Below are 18,939 nucleotides of genomic sequence, written 5' to 3' on the forward strand. Positions count from 1 at the left end.
GGCCTCACACAGAAGACAGCTGTGGCCCTCAGTAAATGGCAGCCACTGTCATCTCATGACCAGCAAGGTAAACACCAGTGCTCCCGTTTGCAGACGAGGAGGGCCAGGGAGGCCGGGTGACTTGCTGAAGTCACAGAGAGGGTACGTGATGGATGAGAGGCTGAGTCCAGGCTGGTCTGACCAAACCCTTCAGTAGGTTACTCAGAAAAGCTTGTTTTCTATCAATATTTACTCTCTACTCAAATTATTACAAAGACCATGGTACTCAAGGCCTCCATTCAACCAAGACCCAAATAGAAGAGTCTTTCATAAAGAAATGAGACCTTTGGAACTTGTCTAGTTAGGATTAGATCAAAGCCCCAAAGCCTGCACAGAACCGACAAATGTCCCGTGGACTGGCCCTCGCTAGCGTCTCCAGGCACCTCTCACTCCACCACCCTCGCTCTAGGGGCTCCAGCCACCCTGACCTTCTTCCACCTCCTGCAATGCTCCTTCCTGCCACAGGGCCGTGGCACCCGCCATACTCTCCGCTAGAACGCTCCTTCCCACCTCCACCTGGGTAACCCCGTTCATACTTCAGGTCTCTGCTCAAGTACCACTTCTGCACAGAAGCCTTCTGCCACCACCTGGACCAGGGGACCCCCTCCATCATCCCACGCTCTTCCAGATGTGCATTCCTACCTGCACAGCACGCATCTCAGTTTGCAATTACACACACTCATACAAATCATCAGTGTGATTATTTGATGAGCATCTTCCCCCCATAGTCTCCAGGCCCCACGAGCGCAGGGACCAAGGTAGTCTTTGCCCATCACGCAGCCCCAGCACTTAGCACGGGAGCAACCAAAGCAGGGACTCAGTGAGGGTCTGCTGAGCGAATGAATGACGAAGCATGAGTCCTCTCGTGTAGTCCTCCCAACAACCCTATATGGTCACAATATTATCTCCTTCTACAAATGGAGAAACTGAGGCTCTGAGAGTCAAATTAACTTGCCCAAGGCCACAGAACTAGAAAGGCAGGACTTGAACGTGGGGCTCTCTTTGTCCACATGCCCCACCCACACCCCTACCTCCACCCCAGGACACCACACCCGGTACTAGAGCCCCCACTCCTCATCAGGGCCAGAGTATCTTTACCGTCACTCCCGTGCCCACCCTGCCCTCTGCAAACACAGAAGAAAGAAAGCCGGAAGATCAGCCCCCGACCTCGGGCTCCAGCGAGAGGAGACGCTCACCCCGTGTTTCTGGATGGCGACGTTGGTGAGGTGGACGAACATGTTGTCCAGCTCGCTGGTGCTTGGCGTGTACTTGACGGTGCAGAAGCGGCAGAAGCCGAGCTTGTACCTGGGTGGGGATTCAGACGCCGTCACACCCGGGGGAGAAGCACAAACGTCCAGCACCTGGTTCTCGAAAAAGAGCTGCTTTTTTTGTTTTAAACTTTTAAAAGAGCTGCTTTTTAACTTTTTTAATGCATTTTTTAATAATAGCTTTATTAAGATAACATTCAGATGCCACATAACTCACCCCCCTAAAGTATACGACTCAGCGGTTTTTGGTATATTCACAGAGTCGGGCCACCATTACCACAATCAATTCTACAACATTTGGGTCACCCCCAAAAGAAACCCGGTGACAACCAGCAGTCGCTCCCCAACCCCAGTGCCGGGCAAACACCAATCTACTTCCTGTCTCCAGAGATTTGCCTATTCCGGGCATTTCACATAAACAGAATGATACCGTGTGTGGCCTTCTCTGTCTGGCTTCTTCCACCGAACACGTTGGCAAGGTTAGAAGAGCTGCTTTTATTTACAAGAGTGACGCTAGCACCAAGGTTAACCGCTCAACACCACCATGCGCCAGGCACCCCATGTGCGGAGTGCTTCGCTGACCCTCGTGGTGCTGGGGAGCACCGAGGGTCATGGCACAGCACAGTCTGAGGAAAGGAAACAGCACTCCGGGGCTCTTACATATAGCAGCGCAGCGGGCGGTACGTGGACACCAGCACGTACAGGCGCAGGTCGAACTTCCTCCCGCCGATGAGTAGGGGGTTGTTAATGTAGAGAGAGATCACGTAGGCTTCCTTGGTGGACTGGGACACGAACCTGACGCGGCAGACACGGTCAAGATCAGATGCAAGACCAAAGGTGCTGAGTCGGCTGGGGATGAGCTCCTCGCCTCGGGTTAAGTGAGCGGCGGGCTCATCAGGGAGAAAACGAGGGTGAGGAGCATCCGGGGGGAGGAGCCCCCACCCTGGTGACAGAGCCAGCAGCTCCTGGGAACCCAGCAAGGAAGTGCTCCCCGGGCCTGAACCCCCGGGGCCTAGCACCTGCCATCTGACGTAAACACACTCCACCTGCCACTCCTCACAGGGCAAGGATCACAGCCTCCAAACCCCGGGGGAGACTTGGCCTGACCGGCGCCCAGCGCTGCTCCGACTGCTGGCCGTGCATGCTGACTGGTGATCCGCGCAGATTAACTCGGTCCGTGCCCACCTCACCTGCGCCCCGCGCCATGCGGGTGGTGCTATTAGTGTCCCAAGTCTACCCAGATGAGGCATCTAAGAGTCTACACAACAAAACCTACTCAGACAGTAAGTGTCAGACAGGGATTCAAACGCAGGCACCCTGGGCCCAGGTCTTAAGCAGGTGCTTCTGGGCCTCAGAAACACCAGGACTGGCTGGGCCTCACACCAGCTTTCGGAACAAAGGGCGCCCGAGGCTCCCGGCTCCTGGACCTTACGCTGCTCGACCACCACTTCCCTCTGCCGCTCCCCTCGGGGAGAGTCTACAGCTGGGCCACTACTGTAGCCACACGGCCTTGCCCTGCTGCCACGCGACAGCGACGTACACCTAAGAGCAAGCGAGGGCCACCCAGTCCTCGGCCCAAAGACTGACGGACGGCGTGAAGCTATCAGCTAGGAGGCACACGGGGTGGGTGGCTCCCCACACTTACGAAGATGTCTTGCTGTCCCGGGACCACTTTTTGATCTGCGAGAGCTTGTTGATCAGAAAGATGCCCTTTCCCTGGGCTTTGCCGCAAGGTTTCATGATCCAGGTGCTGGAGGGGCTCTTCCTGAACTCCTCCACGAACAGGTTGTAGTCGGCAGGCAGCATATAGGTGACCGGAACAAAGTCTGAAAGGGACAGCAGAGGGGACAACGGTGAGCCAGCCCACCAGCGGCCATGAACAGAAAAACACGGCCACCACCTTTTCAGGGGCCGGCTTCACTGCCCCCGACCCCCAACCCAGCATCTACCAGAAAAGGACCTCTGTCGTTCAATTCCTGCACAACAAGGGAGCTTTCCTACCCTTGTGCTCAGCACTTGACAGGTCGGCACCACCTAATCCCCACACCGACCTGCCGGCTAGGCACTATCATCATTCCCATTTATCAGACAAGGAAACTGAGGCCTAGAGAGGTGGGTTATATGATTTTTCTCAGGTATGTAAAGGGATTCTGAAACTATCTGACAGTCCAGATGGGACTGTCACCGGTCCCGTGGAACTGGTGACATGGACACGATGGAACAGGGACACAGCCTTCTCCCTGCATATCACCAGACACAGTAATGATCCTTTGTGGCAGTTCGTAGCTCAGGCTGTGTTCCCCCCATGCTGAGCCCCGAGGACAGTCTGTCCCTCACATGCAGGCAGCACATTCCCAAGGCACTCATGGAAACAGATTCCAAGCTTGAGGCCCCCCCATTCTGGAGACACTCGGAATGAACGAGGTGCCCGCCACAACTTGCACAGACTCCCACCCACCAGAGCCAACAGTCGCCATCTTGGTGCCTCGTGCCACTGACGTAAAAAACTCAACTATTTACTTAAAACTTGAGGCCAGTGAAAGAGGCACAAACCCAGATAGAGGTATTTCCCATTTTCATCTTTTTCTGCCAGGGGACTGCCTTCTTTCTCCAGCTCCTTCCTGTATCTTTTAATATTCTTCACCATCAGATCCTTCCGTGTCAGTTCGTAGTGGTTCGGAAAATGGTTGACTATTTGATCGTCGGAGAGCCGATAGCCCGTTTCGACACTAAAAACATTTCGGATGGTTTGCACACTCATCCTGAAAGAAAAGGATGAGCAAGAGGACAGCTCAGAGTATGTCCACGTGGTGGCAGCGCTCGTCAAAGCCCAGGGGACTCTCGACCCGGAAGCGCGCTCCCTCAGAGCTGACCTGTTCCCCCAGCTCCTGGTGCAGGATGGTGTCCCGTGACCGGCTGTGACCTGAACCCTCTGAGACACAGGCGGTTTTGATTCTGTACCCTGAACAGTTTCACTCTCTGGCACAGTAAATGCTCAATGTTTATTCATCAGTGACACCACTGATTGTTGATAACAAACTAATGAAAGACAGCCTCCTTCAGACTCTGAAGTCAGGAAACTCATTTACACAGTATTTGCACCCAAAGTCAGGAAGGACAAAGACCCCTTAAAACCAAAATCACAAGGTCATTCCCGGGCCCTGAGTCCACAGCTCACATTCCTAGAGAGACCTGTGACAGGCCAGCTGAACTGGCTGCACCCCATGGAAAGGGGGAGTTGTAAGAGAAATGCTCCAATCCTCTAAGGAGGCCAGTCTCCCTGCCACACCTATCCCTCCTCGCCAGTTCCAGAGGCGGGGAAGGAGCAGGAAGGACGGAAGGCTGGCATCAGCAAAGGAGCCAGAGTCACAAAACAAGGCGGGTCGTCATGTGGCCTCTCACTCCCCAGTCCCCACCCCGCCCCACCCCCATCCCACCCCACCGACCACAGGGCTTCTTTTCACTCCATGGTCATGAGAAGACAGGGATTATTATTAATTTTTTTTTACTATTTTGGAAAAGCTCAACCACATGCAAAAGTAGAGAGAAAAGTGTACCAGAACCCCATTACCCCACTCCAACAGCTGTCACCACGCAGCCAGGCTGTCGTGTCTGTACCCCACCTGCTCCCCACAGCACTGGCTTGTCCTCAAGCAATTCCCAGACAGCGCGTCATCTCTTCCAAAAAATCCCTGTAAGGATCTCTAACAGTTAAGGCTTCCTTTTTTTAATTGTTATTATTATTTTTCCCTGCTTTTTCTCCCCAAATCCCCCCAGTACATAGTTGTATATTCTAGTTGTAGGTCCTTCTAGTTGTGGCATGTGGGACGCCGCCTCAGCGCGGCCTGACGAGTGGTGCCATGTCCACACTCAGGATCCGAACCAGTGAAACCCCAGGCCACCGCAGCAGAGCGTGAGAACTCAACCACTCGGCCGCGGGGCCGGCCCCTGGGCTTCCTTTTTATATTGTACGATATCCTCTTTCATACTGTTACCACAACTGAAAAAAAGTAGCAGTAACTCCTGAAATCATCAAATGCTAGTCAGAGTTCAGATTTCCCTAATAAATATTTTTTACAGCTGGTGCAAATAAAGGCCGGAACTCCCGATTAATTGTTCTCCCTCACATCTCTTCTAATCTACACATTCTCCCGCTCTTCTTTTTTTTTTTTAAGCTTTTTTTTGCTGAAGACCTTGGGTCATCTGTCCTGTAGGTTCTCCCGGGCTCTGGGCTCCCCCGACTTCCTGTAACCTGTGAGGCAGGCCCAGAGGCGGCAGGAGCTGCAGGTCAATTTCTGGGCAGGGCTGCGTCCTGGGCGGCGTGTACTGACACCAGCAGGCACCTGCAGCTGGTCAGTCATAGATGAGAAATATGATGCGACCCACAACCGAGAGCCACATAGGTAACTCTGAATTTCCCAGCAGCCACATTAAATCAAAACAAAAAAAGTTAAAATAGGTGAAAATAATTTTAATAGCGCTTATTTAATCCAATATGTCCAAAATATTATCATTTCAACATATAATCAATATGGAAGTTAGTAATGTGTAACTTTACACTTGCTTCTTCATGCTAAGTCCTCAAAACGTGGCGTGCATTTCACTGGACGGCACAGCCCCGCAGGAGCGGCACAGCGAAGCACGCAGGAGCCCGTGGCCAGCGGCTCCCACACCTGACAGACCTAGACCCTTATTTCGTTAGGGGTTGCAAAATGGTGATATTCTTTTTCATTCCTCCTTCATTTATGAGCGGGAATATTTCTACAAGGAGAAATTTCCCTTCATCAACAATTTAGATAACCCGAAAAATAGTTTATACAGGAAAGACTGAATAAAATGCTAGATTCTTTCATTTACTTACCAGTTTATCATTGAAATAAGGAGCTGATCCCTACCATTCTCAGATGTGTGACACGTTGTGTTCTGGGACCTATTACCACAAAATAATTACCCCACTTAAGACAACCATTTTATTCTATCTCATGGTTTTGTGGGTCAAGAATTTGGGAAGGGCTCGGCTGAGCGTTCTTCTGCTCCAAGTGGCGTGACTGAGGTCACTGGGTGGCATTCAGCTGGCAGATGGGCTGGTCTGGAGGGTCCAAAAAGGCTTCATTCCCCTCTGGCACCCTGGTGGGCATGGCCGGAAGGCTGGGGGCAGCTGCCCCTCCCTGCACAGGCCTACACACAGCAAACAGTCCCGGGAGAGTCCGGCTGCTCACACAGCGGCTCAGGGCTCCTGGAGACGGTTCCCACAGAGGAGATGGAAGCTGCTAGTTTCTTAAGGCCTGGGCCACACACGTATCAGTTTCACCATATTCCACAGGTCAAAGCAGTCACAGAGGCACCCAAATTCAAGGGGAGGGGACAAAGACTCCATTTCTACAGGGGAGTAGTGTTTAAAACTTTGTGGCCATTTTAACGTGCCACAAATTGTGAGTGGGTTTTGTTTTGTTTTGTTGCATTTTTATGAACTCACAGATTCAGACATATTTGATGAGTTTCAATCTGTTACAAGTATTCCCACGGAAGCTCAAACTGTCCCCGTCTGGGGCAGAAGGAGCCCTCCAAGTCGTCTCCTGAGTCGTATTAAGGTGACTCCAGCAGTCCTCGACAACGTCCCTGCTCTCAAGTGTGACAAGGTGTTCCAAGCTCACCTTGTGCGTGTATTTCTTCCTGAGGCCTGGCACCGTCATTTCTCCAAGAAACAAGGGACCCTTCCAATGAATAAACATCCACCTACTGGGCAGACTGACTCTAAGATGGTCCCAATTCCCCACCCTTCTTGTTTCCATCCCACGTCATTTTGTAGCCACTCCCACCAGGAGGTGAAATCTATTTCTCCTTGAATTGGGGCGCACCTGATGCCTTGCTTGGGCCAAAAAGAATGCGGCAGACGTGATGTGGGCCACTTCTGAGACTGGCCCCGAAAGGCCTTGGGAGCTGCCACCCTCCCCCTTGGACCCTGCCACCCCCAGAGAACAAGCCCAGGCTCCTCGGCGGGAGGGACGGGAGGGATCTGTGGGCAGAAGCCCCTGCCGTCCTAGCCGAGGGCCTCCTAGACCAGCGGGGCCCAGCTGACCCGCCAGCTGACAGCAGATGCCTGCACGAGCCCAGGTAGTGTCAGCTAAGTCTTGTTAGGCCAAAAGAACCACCCAGCCAAACCCACGAAACCACTCATAAAAAACGCCGTTTGACGCCCCTAAGTTTTGTAGTGTTCAAAACTCACCATCAATTTGGCAACAGACAACGAAGCCACCCGCTCTAGCACAGCCATTGTTCTCGCGTTTCTCGTTGCTTCTCCTTCCTGCCCAGATGCAGGCTGTTTTCGCACAGAATTTTTGCACAGAACGCAAATTCAATTTCATAACATGCTTTTTCTCATATTTACTGTCATACAATTTTCTGAACTGCTGTATATTCATTGCAATTATTTTAATGGCTCCATCAGTTACGTATTTACTCTCCCAAAATGGTGAACATTTAGTTGTTTCTAATATCTTACCCTAACCTATTTCTTAAGAACTGACAGTAACGTTTAGTGCTTAAAACAGGAGCTCTTGGGGCTGGCCCCGTGGCCAAGTTCGCGCGCTCGGCTGCAGGCGGCCCAGTGTTTCGTTGGTTCGAATCCTGGGCACGGACATGGCACTGCTCATCAAACCACGCTGAGGCAAGGTCCCACATGCCACAACTAGAAAGGACCCACAACGAAGAATATACAACTATGTACCGGGGGGCTTTGGGGAGAAAAAGGAAAAAAAAATAAAATCTTTAAAAAAAAAAAAACAGGAGCTCTTAAGATATCAACTATCCAAAGTTATTATACTGCTTAGCTCTTTTCTTCCCTCTCTCATTGTCTCTCTTTTGTTAAGAATAGCTCCAGGGGCCAGCCCAGTGGTGTAGTGGTTAAGTTCATGCTCCACTCGGTGGCCCGGGGTTCGCCAGTTCGGATCCTGGGTGAGGACCTACATACCACTCATCAAGCCATGCTGTGGCAGGCACCCCACATACAAAATAGAGACAGACTGCTACAGATGTTAGCTTAGGGCCAATCTTCCTCACCAAAAAAAAAAAGAGAGCGGCAGAAAGAACAGCTCCAAAATGCTTCTTATTTGGCATGAAGAAGAGAGCACTCCACTCCTTCGCTGACCACTGATCACCTACTCAGAGAAGCCAACAGAACTGAGCATCTGCTGAGCCCGTGGCACAGAGCTGGGGATGCAAAGTGATAAGTACAAAACATTGTCTTTTTTCTTTTGAGGAAGATTAGCCCTGAGCTAACATCTGCCGCCAATCCTCCTCTTTTTTGCTGAGGAGGACTGGCCCTGAGCTAACATCTATGCCCATCTTCCTCCATTTTATATGTGGGATGCCTGCCACAGCATGGCCTGCCAAGCGGTGCCATGTCCGCACCCGGGATCCGAACCCACGAACCCCAGGCCGCCAAAGTGGAACGTGCACACTTAACTGCTGCGCCACCGCGCCAGCTCCCAAAACACTGCTTATCCAGCCTTTTCTTGCAGAGCTCTTATGAAACAGGGATCTGGATAAATTATTTCATTTGACCTCTGAGGTGTAAGAACATAAACTCAACGCCAAACCATATACCGGTGCTGGATTTCTCCATAAACGCTCTCCCCAGCGGCATTCCTGCTCCTGGCGAGAAATCAGTTGTGGTTCAAGCGTAGGGAACTCTAACTGCCGCTGGGAGCAAAGCAAGGGGCTCCCTCCTCTCCTGCTGGAGACGGAAGCTAGGTGCTGTCCACGCTATGCTGGGCTGCGTTGGGCACTGGGGCTGCTGAGACAAGCCAGGCACGGTCCTCACTCACAAGGGCTCACAGGAGCACGTAAGGAGGGACAGGCGGGGAAGTCACTAATCGTGGCACCCAGCACGTGCTGCGTGGCACCCCAATAAAGCAGTCCGGGAGCCTGCGAGAGCCACAGGCGGCTTCCGGGTCAGGCAGCACGCGTGCTGGTGCACAACGGGCGGCAACGGCACACGCTCATCACTGAGTGCCCACCCCATGCCGGGCACTGCTCCAAGCCCCATGCTACACTGACTCACTCAGACCTCTGACAAGCGTATTTGCAAACAGAGCTCAAGTCCTCTGCTAACGGCCACCCAGACGGCGGTGGAGGAGCTCGGGGGTGCCACCCAGCATGACTCTTGCTCCAGGGCCTGGACACCCAGCCCCTGGATGCCCTGCGTCTCCCCAGGATGGGCTGGGAGGGGGCAGAAAGCACAGCACGTACGGAGGTGCAGAAGCAATAAGGTCTCAGCAGGTCAACGGGGGAGAGTGTGCAGCCTGCTGCTTGGGGGGAGTGGGCTGGACAGAGGCCGGGACATCTCTCAGGGCAGCAGCAGGGAGAGTGAGTCTTAGGCAGCGGGGGAGATGTGCAGGGTGAAAAAGCCCCCAGAGACCCTGATGTGCTCCCACACCAGACGCCCCACCCCAAAGATTCACTGCAACGCTCTGGGCCCAGGAGCTGCAGAGGGTCTGGGATGGCAGAGGCAGCGAGCAGATTTACGTCTTGACAGGTAACCCTGCCGGAAGGCGGAGGCTGCCCTGAGGCAGGGACCCCTTCAGATGCTATGACTGTCACCCCGAGGGAGGGAGCAGACCAGGCCTGGACCCAGGACCTCATCCGGATGAAGTGGGGGAGGCGGGGCGGGGAGAGGAGTCTAAGACTCCCAGGTTCTTGGCCGGGTGGAGCCAATGCCAGAACACCGCTTCTCTTTTCCTCGTCTAACTCACTTTCCAGTTGTTTTCTATTTAGTCTAACGAGCACCCTCGGCATACCAGAGGGAAGCGAAAGGAGGCACAGAGCCCTCTGCACAGTGCGCTTCCCAGCACGGAACTGACTGTGACGAACGTGACTGGGGGGAGGGGTGGGCTCTGGTTCCCCCCAAATTCCCACAGTGCTATGCCCCCTCGGCTGTGCGGAAACATGCCCGGACTTCTCCCCAAGGCTGACAAACAGCAGCGCCGGAACACTCCACAAGGATGCGAACCGAGGGCTGGCTCGGCTTGTGCTCACAAAGTGCCCTGGGATGAAAAATGTGTCACGGGAGGCACACGACGGCCTGGAGACCCCGACCTACCTCGGGGCACGCAGGCCTGCACAGGTGCAGTCTGCACTCTGGTGCTAGAAATAACACCACCCACGAACAGGCTTCAGGGAAACAATTGAATGTGGCTCTTTGTACTCACCAGTAAAAATTCCAGTCCTCGTTTTCTGTCACTTGGACCCATCCTCTCTTCTCAAAGTTATTTATCAGCACCGACTTCTCGATGTCAGTGACCCATTTCACTTTTCCTGCCATAATCCTGGAAGAGATCAGCTTAGCAGAGCTCTGAAACTTCCACAACCAACTCCCCCCATCCCAAAGGAATCCTCCAGACGTGCGAGCTTCCACCCTCACCCCAGCTCCACACACTCCCCGCAGTGGTCTCAGCCGGGGCAGACCGCCCCCAGGGGACACTGGCAACATCCGGACGCATTTCGTTTGTCACCACCCGGGATGGGGGATGCTTCTGGCACCCAGTGTGCAGAGGCCAGGGACGCTGCTCAACACCCTACAACGTACAGGAGGGTCCCCCGGGACCAAACATCCAGTGCAAAATGTCAGTTGTGCCAAGACTGAGAAATCCTGGTGGAGTGGGACAGAAAGGCAGCAATGAAATAAGCCCCAGGTTCTGTTTAATCGCAACTGTGACAGGAGCCACAGCAGGGAGGCACCTGGAGCTCCAAGGGCCGGGGGCAGCTGGCTCTGAGGGGGGACTCTGGAGCTGACTTCCGCTGGGTGGGCAGGCATACCTGTCCCCACGTGGGCCCCTCCCCCAGGAACGCCTACCTCCCTGCCTTCTCCCCGCGTCGCTGCACTCTCTGTCAGCGTGGGTGATTTTTAAGCGTTTATCTGACCACCTCACTCCCCTGTTTAATGACCTCCGTGGCTCCCCAGTGCACCTGAAATACGCAGACCCCTGGCCCTCACCTGCTTCTCCAGGTACATCTTAATGCCGCCTTCTCCTTCACCTGCTCTGTTCTTGCCACACTGGCCTTTTCTGCTCTCTTCCACCTCAGGGCCTTGGCATATGCTGGGTCTCGGCCTGCCGCTCTCCCCCTCCCTCGCTGCCTGGCTAAGTTACTGCCCATTCATCTATCTGCCAGCGAAGGAATGTCCCTTCCTCCACAAAACCCCGACTCCCCAGACCGGGCGTGCAGCTCCTCGGCACCCCTGCAGCCCTGCCCCTGCTTCAGGGTGGAGCTGGCTTCCTTCCTCACTGCCTCGTGCCCCTCGCCTAGCACGGTGTCTGGCCTGCAACATGCTCAATGCAGGCAGACTGGCTGCAGTCCCAGGCCTGTCAGAACCACGTGTGATGTCGAGCAAGTTACCTGACCTCTCTGGACCTTAGTTTCCTGCTATGAAAAGTCTGGTTTCCAAACGGCTCGGGCGGGTAGCGTGGGATCCCAGGCCCCCAGCCCAGCTCCAGCCAGAGCAGCTTACATATGGTAGCATCAGTATGCAATTTCATCTGAAGGCTCCCGCGCCAACCAGCTTGGAAGCCAGGGGACCTGAGGGCCATTTGCAGATGGAGGCGCCTCCTCTGTGGATGGGCATAGCTTCCCTTTTGGGGCAGCTTGATAGGTCAGAAAAGGCGTGGGATGTGGGGATGACCCATGCACACCCTCCTCAGGAGAGGGAAAGAGAGGCACTCCAGGGACAACATCCACCAGGTGGAGCCCAGGGTGCTTCCACACAATGTCAGCCCGCCCCTTCCTCACCCCAAAACCCCCAGCAAGGCTGGCAGTGTCAAAGAGGTGGGACTGTGGTAGTACAGGTCCACGGCTGGGGTTTGAGGCCCAGCTCCACCACTCACAGCTGTGTGACTCTGGGCAAGGTACTTAACCTCTCTGAACTTTCGTTTCCTCATTTGCAAAATGGGGATAACAACAGTATCTACCCACCTCGTGGGGTTATGGTGAGGATTAAGTGAGTGAACACACAGACAGCACTGGGAGCTGCGCCTGGCACAGAAAGCACTCAAGCAACACCTGATATCATCATCATCTTCCCCATTTTACGGATGAGGAAGCTGAGGCTCAAAGGCCAGGGGCCTGTGTAAGAACCAGACCGAAGGGAGTCATGGTGCCTTGATTCAAGCCTAGGGTGACCCCACCCTAGAGTCCACCTCTCCCCACACAGCCCACGGCTTCCCTCCGTGAGCCCGGCCTTCATCAGGACGAGGACAACACCCACAGGGGCGAGGTGAGGGACAAAGGGACTGCTCTCTGCGAACTATGAGGTGCCATGTGACAACCAGATAAGGTGAACTGATCGGTCAGGATCGGCGTGGAGCCAGCACCCCCATGGGAATGAGGGCAGAAGCCCCGCAGGAGCTGGACTCCAACGTGTGGGGACCACGTGCCCCCGCAGGGCAGCGAATCCACGGGCCTCACTGGTGTGCACACGTCACGGCTGACCACCGAGGGGTCCCCTTCCTCTCCGACTTCAGCCTGCAGGGCCCGCGTACCTGCTGAACCCTGCTCGTGTTCTGCCCTTAGAGGCCACCGCAGACTCGGCGTTCGGGTGAGAACCGCGCCCCAGCCTGGCCTCGCCCGCACCACCCACACGCTGCGCTTCAAACACATCTCACCGGGCGGCCTCACGCAGCCGCTGACCAGCCTGGGGACGACGGCAGAGCCAAGGGCAACAACGTAAACCAGCAAGGGCGGGGCCTCCGCCTGTACCGCGCTGTAACGATCACAAACACTTCCAGGGCTGCGCCCCAACCCAATGGGGCAGACGGGGCCAATATCTCAGCCCCCTTTAGGAGCAGGAAACGGGGCCTCCGAGGGGTGAGCTCCTCTCCCTGGCCCCCCACGCCCTCTCAGCGTGTGTCCAGATGGTCACGGAGGAGGCCCCCAGCTGGACCTACCATAGGCACTTATGGAGCCCGCGCGACGTCCAACTTCTCTTCAGTTTCCCTCACTCCTGCCGTGGGTCCTTCCCTAAAAGAAAATTAATACAAGATGAAATGTGCGCAGCACAAGACCAAGAGACACTCAGCTTCAGGAACACGGCAAATCAGGACCAGCCAGAGGATTCGGGGGGAGGGGCCCTCAGTTTACCCAGAAGATGCCCGTGGGTTCTCCTCTGGCTGCAAGAAACACTTCTGAATTCTTTTACTTATTAACTCCTGCCAACCTTTTCGAGCTGCCATGCCACCCCTTGGCCTCAGTCACCCGCTGCTTTGGTGGGACTCGATGACTTCCTTGCTGTTCTGGACACACACAACCCTCTCCCACCTGCCAGCCTGTACCCATGCCGTTCCCTCCCATGAAAGGCCTTTCTCGACGCTTCTTATCCAACTCCACCAACCACATGAGCAAGGCACAGTTCACAGGCCACTTCCCCAGGGAGCCATTCTCATCCACTGGCTGGAATTCACGTTTCCCCCCAGGAACCCTCTGGCTGCCTCCCCCAGTCATAGGGCGCTCAGAACTCCCCACCTGGCATGTTAGTCCTTTGGGTGCATCCCTCCTACAGACGCAGGAGGGTGGGGCTCTCCCAGTCGCCCGTTTCCCTCTCCTCCCACTGATTCTAGATTTAAGTGCGAGCATTTGCAGCAAACCCCCTAGTCCATGTACCCACCCTACGAGCTCCAGCACCGAGCCCACGGGTACACGAGAGGCAAGCCATGACCACGTATTGCGCGAGTGCATGCGTGGGCAAGAGCAGAAATCCTCGAGGGCAGTCCTCTGAACCTGACTCTTCACTTGCAACTGTCCCTTGCTTGGAAATGTTATGGGTTGAACTGTGTCCCCCAAAAAGATACATTGAAGTCCCAACCCTGGTCCCTGTAAATGTGACCTTATTCGGAAGTGGGCTCTTCATGGTTAAGATGAGGTCATTCAGGTGGACCCTAATCCAATGACAGGTGTCCTGATAAGAAGGAAACAGAGAGAGAGACACACACATGCAGAAAACACCATGTGAAGACACAGGGACACACAGTCACAGAGGGAAGGTGGCCATGTGAAGATGGAGGCAGAGACAGAAGTGATGCTGCCACAAACCAAGAAATGCCTGGGGCCGGGAGGCAAGCGCTCCTCCCCTGGATTCTCCAGAGGGAGCGCGGCCCACGAGCACCTCGACTTCAGACTCTGGCCTCACTGCGCCACCAGCTGTGGCACTTGTTACTGCAGCCCTAGGAAACCACGAGATGTAACCATCCTAAACTCCACGGAAAAAGAAGACTGAGAAATGTATGCCTACAAAGAGTTTTAAATATATATGTGGGAGACAGAGCACAGTAAAGTGATGAGCAAGAGGACAAGATAGTCATCTGTGGTTTAAAAAAAAAAAGAAAGGAAGACATGAACTAAGGCCACCTCTCCTTTCAAGAGACATGGGACCTCTTTTCAGAAATGTGCCAAAACCACCCCCAAGCACCAATGATGAGGCAGCCCCGGGAAGAGCCAGCGGAGGGCCAGCGGCTTGCTCCACAGCTGGCCCTCGGAGGACCCGCTTCATTTCCAGTGCCGACATGCCTGAGCCTCGAATACTGGCGAGTTCTCTCGGGGCCCCCACCTCCTGTCACACAAATGGGGGTGAGGGCAGCACTCCTCTGCAGGCTCGCTGGGACTGCGGCGAGGTTGTCTGGGGGACGCACAGCAGGTCCCCCAAACAGGTGACGGACATGAAACAAGTACATCGGGCAGAAAGAGCTGAAGCTTTTCCCGACTCAGCAGCGCACCCTCCTCCACTCCAGCCCCTCTTACAGGCAGCCCGCCAGGCTGCTGGCCGGGGCTGGAGAGCAACCTGCCCTCACAGAGGAAGTTATCACACATTTATATTTTCATCAAAACAACAGCCACCACTTAGTAAGCACTGGGACGTGTCAGGCACGGGGTCAGGCAGTTCGCGTACATCCTCCTCTAAGATGTATGTTTCTGTGGCTCACGTGATGCCGTGGGGCAGGCAGTCGCCCCATCTGTCGATGGGGAAAGTGGGGCTTGGACACTAAGAGGCTATGACCTGTTGACAACCTACACCGCCTCCCTCCCACACAACGTGTCAACCGTCAGTGTATACGTGTCTCCCGCCTCAGACGCCAACCTCCCGCAGGGCAGGGGGTGGGCTGACTCGTCTGTCCCCCAGCACCTAGCTGGGGCCAGCGCAGGAAGGGGGCTCAGAAATCGTCTGCAGAACAGACACATGAACCAGCTGGGCCATCCCCACAGTACAGAAGCCCGAGCTGACTCCTTCCCAGCCCTGAGAAATACTAAGTCCTCTTCCTTAGAGAAGTAAATAAACAGATACCTGATGCCAGATTGTTTTCCCGTCACCTCCTCCTAAAACAGAAAAAAAAAAAAAAAAAAAAAGGAAGGTTAACAGTAGTATGTAATGAACTTGAAATGTCACATCCCTACTGGTTCGCATGAACTGATGCATCTGAATTTTAAGCCACTCGGTCAGCTACTCTCAAAGCTAAGCATCGGGAAAACAGACTGACGTGCTGATCTTTATGCTGCTCACAGCTCGAAATCGCAGTGGGCTGTCACCACCCGAGGTATGTCAGCCGCAGAAAGCCATCCTGAAACCAGACAGTTGCAGAACACAATGTGGGTCCCATTCCTGGGGCAAGTGGGCAGGATCTTCACAAGCTCGAGCACAAGCTCCCACAGGGGCAGCCCTGGGCGTCTGGGCCATCTGTGGTCTAGCTTCTATCTGTCTACTCAGCATTGACAGCCACTCTGTGCCAGGCCCACGACAGGAGACACAGAGCTGCCCGGGACGAGGTGCTCCGGGACAGTCCTGATCCAGGCGAGGCAAGAGATACACTCAACAAGCTGTAAGGCCAGCGGCAAAGTGCTTTCACAACCCTACAAAGTTCAACTGTGGCCCTGAGGAGCAAGTGACTATCAATTCAGTGCAGCACCAAATTGTGTCAGCTCTACACCAGAAGACTCCAGATCCACGCCTGCAATCCTGGACAACCGCAGGAGGACCAGACTGGTTTCCTTAGTGCCATCCTTACCCCCCTGCAACCCATTCTCCACCCAGAAGGCTGAACTCTTTACACACACAAAGCAAATCACGTCCCATCATGAGAGCAGAAACACTGTTCCACTTTATCTCCCGCTGAATCCTCAGCACCCAGGTCAGTGTCCAGTGATGGCAGGCGCTCAATCAATATTTGATGAATTAACAAAAATAAAGAAGTGAATTCCTTGCAAACTAGTGCAGCCACTATAGAAAACAGTATGGAGATTCCTCAAAAGATTAAAAATAGAACTACCATATGACCCAGCTATCCCGCTACTGGGCACCTATCCAAAGAGCTTGAAGTCAGCAATTCCAAAAGTCCTGTACACCCCAATGTTCATTGCAGCATTTTTTACAATAGCCAAGACATGGAAGCAACCTAAGCGCCCATCAACAGATGATTGGATAAAGATGTGGTATATATACACAATGGAATACTACTCAGCCGTAAAAAAGAACAAAATTGTCCAATTTGCAACAACATGGTTGGACCTTGAGGGTATTATGTTAAGTGAAATAAGCCAGATTGAGAAGGACAATATCTGTATGACTCCATTCATATGAGGAATTTAAACTTGTAGACAAAGAGAACAGATTAGTGGCTACCAGGGGAAAGGTGGGGTGGGGGGTGGACAGAAAGCGTGAAGGGGTGCACCTACAACACGACTGACAGACAATAATGTACAAGTGAAATTTCACAAGATTGTAACCTAACATTAACTCAATAAAAATTAAAATAAATAAATTTAAAAAATAAAGAAGTGAATTCCTTCCAAACACAATCAAACAAGTGCTGTTTGTGCCCAGCAGTGAATCAGGCACGGCCCAGAGGCCTTGCACTTCGTGGAGTCACAACCACTCTCAGACGAAAGCCAGGACAACCTTTCGGGAGAAACAGCAAGCAGACTAGTCATTTCACACCTCTGGGTCCAGCCATCAGAAAACAGGAGCCCTTTCTACTCCATCCCCACTACCCCAGACACTTCCATCACTACAGTCTCAACAAAGTCCCAGCTAGGCCAAGATTCTAGGGCATCTGAACTGCTTTCCAGTTAACATTCTTTGAAAAGGAAAAAAGAGCCACCTTTAAATAAAATAATATAAACGATGACTTCACTTGGGCAGATGCATTCGTTGGCAGCTGTCTTGCCACTGTCCACCTCCCATTCCCACCAGGTGACAGCGCCATGCCCCCCGCGACCGTTTACCGGTGCTTCTAAGTCCCTGAGTGCAGAGCTGGGCCAATCTTTTTGTACTGCCAAAGCCCAGGGCTGAAATGTGCTCATTAAATGTTTCCTGAGCAAAGAACGCTTTGAAAACCCCAAACGGCTTACAACGGTAGGATACTCTCACTTTTAGAACTATCCCCTCTAACGCCCCAGTACACTATAGAGTGGAGGACCGTCTCCGCCCCGTCCCCTCTACCTGATGGGGAAAAGGGGGGGAATGCCTGGGTCCGGCGCCCCAGAGAGAGGCGAGTAAGGCGGGAAAAACATATCTCCAGTCTCCCGCCCAGAGCTCTAGCCACAGGTACACTGCGCCCTGCAAGACGCCAACACAAAAAAGCAGACTGCAAATGAATGAAAAAGCCTAGGAACAATGAAATTCTGGGATATCCAACAACAAGAAGAAGAATGCAATTACAACTATCGGGAGGCACGCGGTAAATCATAGGAACTCGGAGGAAGAAGAGAGGCACAGTGGTCAGCACCAGCCTTCCCGGAGGACGCGGATCCGGCGAGCAGCATCTAAACCAAACGGTCGCGGCCGCGTAGACATGGGCGCCCACAACCGCTCGCGCATGCGCACTCGCCCCCCACGCACGGCAGCACCCTCCACGCAGGAAGGCGACGGCCTCGGCGGCGGGGCCTCACCTGAGGGCGCAGAGCGCCCAGGAGCGCCGAGCAGGGCGGCCCCGCGCCGCGCCCCGGCCCCGCCTCCACCCCTCTGCGGCGCCCTCAGAGGGACAACGCCCGCAGGCCGCGGCCCGGCCTGCCGCGCGCCGCGTTCGACTTCCGGGGCGGCGCCATGGCAACCAAAGACGCGGCGCCGGCGCGCGACCGCTTCCGGGGTCGGGCCTTCCCGGCCAGTGTCTACGCCCCGCGCCTGGGGAACTGCTGTTCCCCGGGCTGAGATCCTAGGAAGAGCCAGGCCGTCCACCCCCGAGCCTCGCGAACGTCCGGGCCCAGAAATGAGGTTGAGAGAGGGCACGGGGCGCGGGATCGAGCCTGACGGTGGGAGGCAGAGCGGTGTGATGATGGGGGCCCCGGGGGTGCAGTCCCCTCTCTGTGCGCTCTGCTGCTCGGATTCCGGCGCTGTAAAATTGCGACTGTTGTTTGCACCTCCGTCGTAGAGTTGTTGTGAGGGCAACGTGACATGTTGCGCTCAGCATCTAGTAGTCAATAAATAGCCTACTCCAGGGTCACCTCATTTGTGAAGTGTTCCCCCAGCGTGGGGCAGGACTAGTTCCTCAAACTATGTCATCAATTCCTGGTAGGAAGCGGCAGCGGGGCCTGGTAAGAAACTTAAAGCTGAAGCCGGACGTGGATGGAAACCTAGCTGCGAAATCACTGGCTCTGT

The 18,939-nt window shown here is 54.3% G+C and overlaps 1 protein-coding gene across 4 annotated transcripts in view; it reads right to left on the reverse strand.

The window, feature by feature from the left end:
- TTLL1 (TTL family tubulin polyglutamylase complex subunit L1) overlaps positions 1-18,402 on the reverse strand; it is a 30,565-nt gene extending 12,163 nt beyond the window's left edge. Inside the window, exons 1-9 of one of the 4 annotated variants that reach the window (XM_023631853.2) lie at positions 18,234-18,376; positions 15,634-15,665; positions 13,247-13,319; positions 10,517-10,633; positions 7,534-7,626; positions 3,861-4,069; positions 2,953-3,133; positions 1,968-2,102; positions 1,236-1,344 (exon numbers count right to left, since the gene is read on the reverse strand). In XM_023631853.2, coding sequence (XP_023487621.1) covers positions 1,236-1,344; positions 1,968-2,102; positions 2,953-3,133; positions 3,861-4,068 — 633 coding nt within the window. In that variant the 5' untranslated portion in view covers position 4,069; positions 7,534-7,626; positions 10,517-10,633; ... (1 more) ...; positions 15,634-15,665; positions 18,234-18,376. Of the gene's footprint in view, positions 1-1,235; positions 1,345-1,967; positions 2,103-2,952; positions 3,134-3,860; positions 4,070-7,533; positions 7,627-10,516; positions 10,634-13,246; positions 13,320-14,181; positions 14,249-15,633; positions 15,666-18,003 lie in introns of those variants that run through there. The other 3 variants (XM_023631851.2, XM_023631852.2, XM_070254328.1) reach the window with 3 other exon arrangements.
- Positions 18,403-18,939: the final 537 nt, after the last annotated feature.

Source organism: Equus caballus, chromosome 28, assembly GCF_041296265.1.
Source record: "Equus caballus isolate H_3958 breed thoroughbred chromosome 28, TB-T2T, whole genome shotgun sequence".
Classification (NCBI taxonomy): domain Eukaryota; kingdom Metazoa; phylum Chordata; class Mammalia; order Perissodactyla; family Equidae; genus Equus; species Equus caballus.